The following is a 7,780-nucleotide window of genomic DNA, read 5'->3' on the forward strand; positions in this document are numbered from 1 at the left end:
CCTCTTTTGGGGCCTTCGGGCCTCCTTGGGCCTTCATTCCCAGCTCAGACAATATGCTCTTAAGTGGGTTCTCCCCCTGACTACCTTTTAGTCTGTGGTCTTTCCTAGGTCTCCAAAGGGCTTCACTTAGGAACAAAAGCTCTTCAGGTAATAGGATGGACGGTAGCCCAAGGACACTTTCTAGGCCCTGGTTCTCCAGACTCCGCAGCTTCAGCTGATCGAGGCGTCTTTGCTCTGTGTGATGACTGGGCCTCACCTCTACCCCTCAGCTGGGCGCCCTTGGCAGGAAACAAGAAACCCCCTCCCACCCTGACGTACAGCCTGCCCTCAGTGTTAGCTCCTTTCCAAGAAAGGAGGGGATAGCCCCCGAGATTCCCCTGGCCCTCCGGCAGGAGTGAAGGGGGGTAGCTGGTGGTTACCCCCTCCGCAGAGCCAGGGCTGGAACTCTGAAAAACAGCCCTTGGAAGAAGAGGGCAGGACTCGCCAACTCCACTTCGCACCCCTCCCACGAGGCCCTTCCTCCCTGAGGACTCCAGTGTCCCCCATCGCAGCCTCTGGCCCCTGCACCTCTCCAGTGTCCCTGGGTGCTGAGGCCAGGGTAAGCTGCAGTCAGGCAGGACAGGACAGGCAGGCCAGAGGTCGGCGAGCTCCGAGCAGGAAAGAGCCAGCCAGCCCCCAGTCCTGTCTCTTGTCCACACCCTTTGTGATTTCAGTCTTGGTAGAACTTGTATTTGGAGTTTTGTGCTTCAAAAGTTTTGTTTTTGTTTGTTTGGTTTTTGTTTTAAGGGGGTGGGGGGGATACAGAGCAGCTGATCAATTTGTATTTATTTATTTTAACATTTTACTAAATAAAGCCAAATAAAGTCTCTCAGCCTCATGGTGTTGGGTTTGAGGCACGGGAGGGTGGGTGAGACACCCCAGTCCCACCTCCAGACGGACCTGCCTTCTTGCGACCCACCCCTGCCCCTGGGCTCACGGACACCCTCACACCCCAAGCCAGGAGGAACAGGAAAAGGAGTTTTTCAACCTTTAATTACGAAAAAGAGACACACAGTTGAGGATGGGTGAACCCGCCCCAACTCAGCTGTGGCAGAGGGAGGCTGAGCCCTAGCTACAGAAGAGCAGCCATGGGAGGTCCCCAGGTCCTCCCCAACCCCCCAGGATCCCCAGCGCAGCCCTTCCCACAGAAATCTTAAATAACTTAAATAGCTGGGTGAGGCTTGGTGGAGGCAGCAAAATTGCTCCAGTGTCTGCAAGGAGTGTGCAAGCCCAAGGTGCAGGCAGGGGAGAGCTGCCTGTGAGGTCAGGCGGGCCCTCGGGGCTGCTGCAGGGCAGTGAGGTATTTGAGGGCAGCAGCCCCATAGTGGCGGGACAAGTCCTGGTGGAATTCGTCCTTGAGGGCCTGGAGGCAGTCCCGATAGGTGGGGCTGGAGCGGAAGCGGGAGATGTCCAGGCTTGGGGTGTGCGGCAGGTGGATGGTGAAGGCCTCGGGCAGCACCAGGAGCTCGTATTCCTGCAGGCGCAGAGACGGAGGAATAGTCAGGCCAGGGAAGATGGAAGCTGGAGGCTGGTGGGAACAGGCAGGCTCGTTCGGCAGCCTCTAAGAGTCCAAGGGTGCATGCTTTCAGCTCCACCGAAGGGCAGAATTTCTAGTGGTGCCACCCAGGGTGCAGGGCCCGCCGGAGGCCTCCCGGGCTCCCTGGGCCTGGAGGTGTTTGAATCAAAGCTGAGGCAGCCAGGCACCCCTCACCTGTGCATCCAGCTCCACGATGTGGGCCACCTTGTTCCAGCCAAAGCCCACAAAACGGGGGTCATAGCGGGGACAGTCCCGTGGCACCACCACGTAGGGCTCGTAGTCGGCTGCCCACTGCACACGGTAGGGGGCCTGCGCCTCCCGCCAGCGGGCATAGTCGGTGGGTGCGTGGCCCCGGGGCCACTCGTGGTACCTGTGGAGCAGGACAAGCCGGGCAGTCAGTCTGCGTGTCGGCGCTGAGGTGGTGGGGGCTGGCGGAGAGATCAGAATGGGGTGGCGCAGTGGCCTCCCCTACCTGAAGGTGCAGAGCGCGCCAGCGTCCAGCAAGGCCAGCAGTTCAGCCTTGGAACTGGGGAAGCTGAAGCGGTAGTGCAAGGTCTCAAAGGCAGGCACCACCAGAGCGGCCTTCCGCCTGCTGCCCAACTCCAGCTGCTCAATGGAGGCCCTGCGGAGGGAGCACCCAGAGAAGGGAAGAGGGCAGGCTCCACCTGCAGCTCTGGAGGCCAGGATCCTCTTGTATTTACTGGTCATGGGGCCCGGCTCCCAAAGGCTAGCTCCCCCTGCCACCCCCCGGGAAGCAGGCCCAGTCTCCCTGATAGCCTAGAGCTGCCGGAAAAATGAAGCGCCCCTGCCCTAATACAATCCCATTTCACAGAGGATTCTGAGGCCCAGAAGGAAGCAGGGACACACCGGCTAAGAGCCCACAGGTGCCCCCCATCCTGTCCACATGCGCCAGCACACATTCCTCTCACGGCCCCACAGCCCCACCTGAGGTAGTCGTAGAGGGAGTAGGCGGGCAGGAAGTCGATGTCGCTGAGAAATACGTAAGGCGTGAGGGCCTGGGCCAAGGCCACGTTGCGAAGCTGGTTGACGGGGTACAGGGGACCCTCACGGTACACCACGTGGTAGGCCACATCCTTCCGGGCAGAGAGCACTGCCGAGGCTTCGACGAAACGCAGGAACTGCTGGGCCTCTGCGTCTGTCAGGTACAAGGCCAGGCTCATGGGGCCCGGCCAGTGCCTGCACAGAGCTTCCAGCATCTGCAGCCTGGGGTGAGGGGGGCGGTCAGCCAGCGGGGGGTGGGGAGGGCTGCAAAACCTCCCCAGCGGAGCTGCTGCAGACACCCCCTCAAGGGGCATTTTGAGCTGGCCTTATTTCCTCTTCACAGCTACCCCCCCAGTGGGCACGTTCTCATTTGCCAGAAGAGAATACGGGGATTAAGACGTGCCCGTGACCCCACACTATGGAGGGTCAGTGCCAGGCATCTCAGTCTCCAGCTTCTGGACTCGTCGGGGGAGGAGCATCAGGCAGCGAGCGCTCGTCTTTGCAGCCAATGAAACCCTCCTCTCGGAAGGTCCTAGTCCCAGCCCGTGCCCTGCTGGGGGTGGGGAGGGGTCCCCTTAGCACCCTCACCGGTCCATGGAGAGCTGGGCCACCAGCGTGACGTCGTGGGGCCCGGGGGGCGGGGGCGCGTGGGGCAGGAAGGTGACGTGCACGCGGTGCACGGTGAGCTGCTGCTGCCGGAACTCAGAGCAGGGGTCCTCCTCGGGGAGCTGCGCCAGGGCCCGCTGCAGCTGCGGGGCGGGAGGGAAGCAGGCGCTGGGGCCGGGGGACGTGTCCTGTCCCCTGGGGCCCCGCCAGAGCAGAGCCGGCGCGGAGCTGCCGTGGCAAGGGAGAGCGGCTCCCTCTCACCTGCTCGGCCCCGGGCGGGGGCGCGCTGGGGCACCCGAAGAGCTCCCTCCGCAGCAGGTTCCCATCATACTCCAGGAAGGTGAGGTGGAGGGTGCGGAAGAATTCCACGTGCTTGTTCTTCACGCGCAGCTTCTTCGGTGAGTTCCAGTGGATCACCTGGGCCCGCGAGGGTGTTGGCCGGGAGCAGGGGTGGGGGCCGGGAGCAGGAGACCCCCTCCTCGCCCCCTCCTCGCCCCCAACCCCTCGCTCACCTTGAGGTCCGAGGCCTCGGAGTAGCAGCGCTCAGCCAGCGTGTGGTCCGACAGCTGCACGTTCCAGACGCAGGGCAGGGGCCGCACCAGCCCCGGGTGCCCCTTGATGACAGCATTGAAGATGTCCTGGGCAGAGACAGCCGTCACCCCTCAGCCCGGGCCTGCGGCTCCCGCTCTCCGCAGGGCTCCCCCAGACCTGGTCGGCCAGCGAGGTGGCAGGCAGGGTGAGCAGCTCCCGGGCAGCCGTCCGCTTCCACATCTGCTCCCAGCCGGCCTGCCGGAGCCGCTCCAGCCACAGGAGGATCACACCTGTGGACGGGGAGCTGCTGCCACGCCCGCCTGGATGCCCAGCTCCCGGGCCCGGGGGTCACAAAGTGTCTTTTGAATGTCTGGGTGTTTCGGGATGTTCCTGACCAGAGCAGGGACTGCCCTTGTCAACAATCCATCCTCCCCGGGGGGCGGTGCCCCCCAGCCCCCCCAGAGTGCCTTCGCTGCTCTCTGCTGGCACTTCGAAGCCCCGGGGCAGGTAAAATCATCCCCATTTGATGGGTGAGGTTCAGTGAGACCCAGTGGTTACACAGCCGAAGCACAGCTGTTTTCTGGTTCTTCTCCCGGTGCTCCTTCCAGAGCCCTATTCTTCCTGGGGCGGGGTGGGGGTGCTGTCTAGTGTCTGTGCCCTGTCCACTCCCTGGGGCCCGAGGACCCGTGGCCACCCCTCCGCCTTCCCCACCCCTCTCCCCACCTGTGTTAAATCCTCGGCCTAGGGCAGGCCAGGGCCTGTGGTTCCTCCAGAGGTTGCCCAGGTACCAGTTGCTCTGATTCTCCACGAGACCGATCACCTGCTTGTCTGGGAGGGGAGGCCACGAGGGAGCTGCCTGAGGCTGCCCCGAACCTTGACTCAGGGCTAGCCCACAGGGGGCGTGGACGGGCCAGGGAGGGGAGCTGGCCGGGGTGGGGCCCCGGGCCTCTCACCAGAAAAGTGGGCAAAGAGCGCCCAGAGCTCTGCGATGTCGGAGGCGAAGGTGACATCTGTGTCCAGGACAATGACACGGGCCAGGTCAGCGGGCAGGACCCGGGGCAACACCAGCTTCATTAACCCGTAGAGGCCAGAGTAGTGCTTGTTGGGAATCCAGGAGACCTGGGGCTGTGGGTGGGAGGGACAGGGCATGAGGCTGGCAGAGAAGGCCCTGTGAGTGCCAGAACATACTCGGGGGGACCCAGGGAAGTAGAGGGGAGGGGTGTCGAGGGGGTTGAGGGATTTGAACTTGAGCAGGCGCGGTGGGACTCTAGGGTCCGGGAGGAAGGAGCGGGCTGGGCGCGGCCGGGGAGAGGCCCAGAGCTCCTGCCTTGAGCTCATCCGCGTCGTAGAAGCTGATCCCGAGCGCGGGCACCATCCACGTGTGGAAGAGCGTCTCCAGGATATTTCTGGCCACAGCATCAGTCACCAAGTGGAGGTGCAGCGGATTTTTCCTGGGCGAGGACAGGAGAGAAGGCGGGTAGGCCTTAGAAGGAGCCCCTGGGGATGAGCCCCACCCCAAGCGGCGCGGAGGCGGAGGCCCCAGCTTCTGCAGAGCTTCCAGGGCAGCCTATTCCTTCCAGCGCCTTCAGGGGAAGAAGGGGCCATGGCCAGAGCAGAAGACAGGTCAAGGCCACAGACAGGGAGGCTGGGCCCCGAGGCTGGGCGCCCCCGCCGGCCCTCCCTCTCTGCCACCTGGCTGTACCTGTAGAAGAGCATGGATTTCACCAGGGTAATGACATCGCGGCTGGAGTTGTGTCCCGCACACACCAGGGCCACATGCAAGAGCTGGGGGGGCGGGGGGGACACTGAGGTCGGCGGCAGCCCCCTCCATCCGCTCGACCTGAGGACCAGGGGCGGGCCGGCCTGGCCTCGGGCTCGGGAAGGGGAGGGGGCGCCGCGGAAGTCCAGCCCCCTCATTTCATGCCCCGGGAAACTGAGGCGGGAGCCAGGAAGTCGCACCCCCGAGGCGCCTCTGGCCGGCCGGCGCCCGAGCCACGCCAGGTGCCGCGCGTCCCACAGGTGCCCAGGTGGCAGGCGCCGCCCGGCCCCAGCAGCCGCCGCCAGGGGCCGCGCCACCTACCTCGCACTTGGGCGGCAGCGGCGGCGGCCGGGCGCAGTCGGGGCGGCTGTGCTCCCCGCGGGCCGCCGGCGGGTCTCCGTCGAGGGCGGCCGCCGCCCGCCACCGGCCGTCTGGGGGGACACGCGGCGTCAGCGGGCGGGGAAGGGCCGCGGCGCCCCCACCCTCGCCTCCCGGCCGGCCGCACTCACACTCCAGGTCCCCGCCGAGCAGGAAGAAGCCGATCAGGAGCAGCAGCAGCAGCGCGGCGGCCCCCAGGGCCCGGGGGCGCCCTCGGGGCAGCATGGCCGCCAAGGGGGGCGCTCAGGGCGGGGCGCGCCCCCGGGCTGCGGGCTCCATCGCGGACCCTGCGGGTCCCGGGCGAGGCGGGCGCGTGGGCCTTGGGCGGCGGGGCCCGACGGCTGCCCGGTCCCTTCCCCGCGCCGAGGGGCCGCCCCACCTGCTCCCGCGGCTCAGGGGCCCCGACCTCGCTCGTCGGGAGCCGGCGCGGGTTGCGGGCAGGGGCGGTGGAGGCCGGGCCGGCCGGGGCCCCGCGGGAGCCAGCCCCGCCCCCAACCTGGGCTCAGGTTTCACCTACGCTTGGCTGAGCTCGAGGGGGCGGGGAGACCCCCGGGAAGCCTGGCCCTGCAGCCGGCCTCGGCACCCGACGACCCGCCTCGCGCAGCCCGGGGGCCCCGGGGAGCCCCTGGAATGGCCGGAGGCGCAGGGCTCAGCCACCCGCGAAGGCCCGGTCTCCGGTACCTGCCCGGGACCCATCCCCCCGCTCCCTGCTTTGGGGCTCCACCTCCTCTTTTAACCTCCCCTTGGGGGAGGGGCCGTGACCCCGGGTCCGGGAGAAAAGGGGCGGCTGGCCTGGGGGACGGGGCTTGGCAGCCTCGCCGCGGGGTCCCAGACACCTGCTCCGGGGACGGGAGGCGGGGCCGGCCCGGACCTGCCCGGGGCCGCTCGGCACCTGGAGCCGCTGCCTCGTTCCGGCCCTCCCGTCCCCTGCACCCCGCGCCCAGGCGGCCCGGGCGGGCTTGGCGGAGGCCCTGACGAAACAGCCTCGTGAAGGCCGCCTCCTTGGCGGGAGCTGGCGAGGGCCCCTGGCCCGCCTGGGCACGATCCGGTGTCCCCACTCGGGCCCAGGTGGCGGAGATGGAGGAGATGCACCCGAGCCGTGCCCGCGCCCTTCCTCCGCACCCCCCTGGCCCCCCACGGCAGGCCCCGGCGCCGCCTGTCCCTGGAGGGAGTGGTGGGTTCTCGGGACGGTGAACGGGACAGCCAGGGTGGGCTGAGCGCATGAGCCCTGTGCTGAGGTTGGCCAGGCCCCATCTCCGTTAGCCCTCACGTCAGTCCTGGGACACCCAGATTCCGCGGCCCCCTGGCTGGACGCGACCTGATAGAACAGCCTCCAGTTCCTTCTCCAGCTTCTACCCCGGGGACAGAGCTTCCTGCCTACTCCTCCCTGAGGGTTTCCAGCCCAGGTCTTGACCCTGGTGTGCCTTCTGCCTGCAAAGCAAATTCTCGCAAGGCAGCTTCTCTCCTCCCACACCCCTCTTATTAGCTCCCGGCACTCCCGGAAGTTGACCTCAGTGACGTGGCCACAGCCTCTCTCCCTGCTAGGAGGCAGCTGCTCAGGTGACGGAGGCCTTGGTTCTCCTTTCCTGCCTTGGATCCCCAGTGCTCAAAATTGGGTGAGAATGACAATATGCGCCCCCATGACTCCCTCGGTGCCTTGAAGGCCTTTCTCTGGGAGAGATGGGGTCTTTCCCTGGTAGGTTGGGCTTTTGAGCCTTTGGAGGCGAGGGGCAGTGGTTGCCACGGAGACTGAGGGTGGTTCCCTGTGCATCAAGGAGTTGAGAGGAGAAGGGGCAATTCAGGGGCCACTCAAGGGTCTGGAGCTTTGAGTCTCCAAATCCCCTGACCCTCTTCTCTGGCGTAGTCTTGGGGTGGGGGTGGGCCATTTCCTTCCCCAACAAGCCCCCACAGACAATTAAGCCCCGCAT

At 66.1% G+C, this 7,780-nt stretch overlaps 1 protein-coding gene across 1 annotated transcript; it reads right to left on the bottom strand.

The window, feature by feature from the left end:
• Positions 1-837: 837 nt before the first annotated feature.
• On the bottom strand, positions 838-6,077 carry LARGE2 (LARGE xylosyl- and glucuronyltransferase 2). Its single transcript, XM_037522393.2, has 13 exons — positions 5,796-6,077; positions 5,418-5,500; positions 5,043-5,166; positions 4,669-4,840; positions 4,439-4,543; positions 3,893-4,005; positions 3,697-3,822; positions 3,446-3,601; positions 3,167-3,327; positions 2,522-2,800; positions 2,049-2,198; positions 1,751-1,946; positions 838-1,513 (listed from the first exon to the last, which is right to left on the bottom strand). The coding sequence occupies exons 1-13, from the start codon at positions 6,075-6,077 to the stop codon at positions 1,304-1,306; spliced, it is 2,157 nt and encodes a 718-aa protein (XP_037378290.1). The 3' UTR covers positions 838-1,303.
• Between the last annotated feature and the right edge of the window lie 1,703 nt (positions 6,078-7,780).

The sequence above is a fragment of the Talpa occidentalis genome, unplaced genomic scaffold (genome assembly GCF_014898055.3).
Source record: "Talpa occidentalis isolate TD23 unplaced genomic scaffold, MPIMG_talOcc4v2.1 talOcc4.3, whole genome shotgun sequence".
In the NCBI taxonomy this organism is placed as follows: Eukaryota; Metazoa; Chordata; class Mammalia; order Eulipotyphla; family Talpidae; genus Talpa; species Talpa occidentalis.

Coding starts and splice junctions, on each gene's coding strand:
- LARGE2 (XM_037522393.2), bottom strand. CDS start 6,077: ATGCTGCCCCGAGGGCGCCCCCGGGCCCTGGGGGCCGCCGCGCTGCTG. Junction 4,006..4,438: donor AGGCCGAGGATTTAACACAG/GTGGGGAGAGGG, acceptor CCCCGTCCACAG/GTGTGATCCTCCTGTGGCTG. Junction 2,199..2,521: donor TCCCTCTACGACTACCTCAG/GTGGGGCTGTGG, acceptor CTCCCTCCGCAG/GGCCTCCATTGAGCAGCTGG.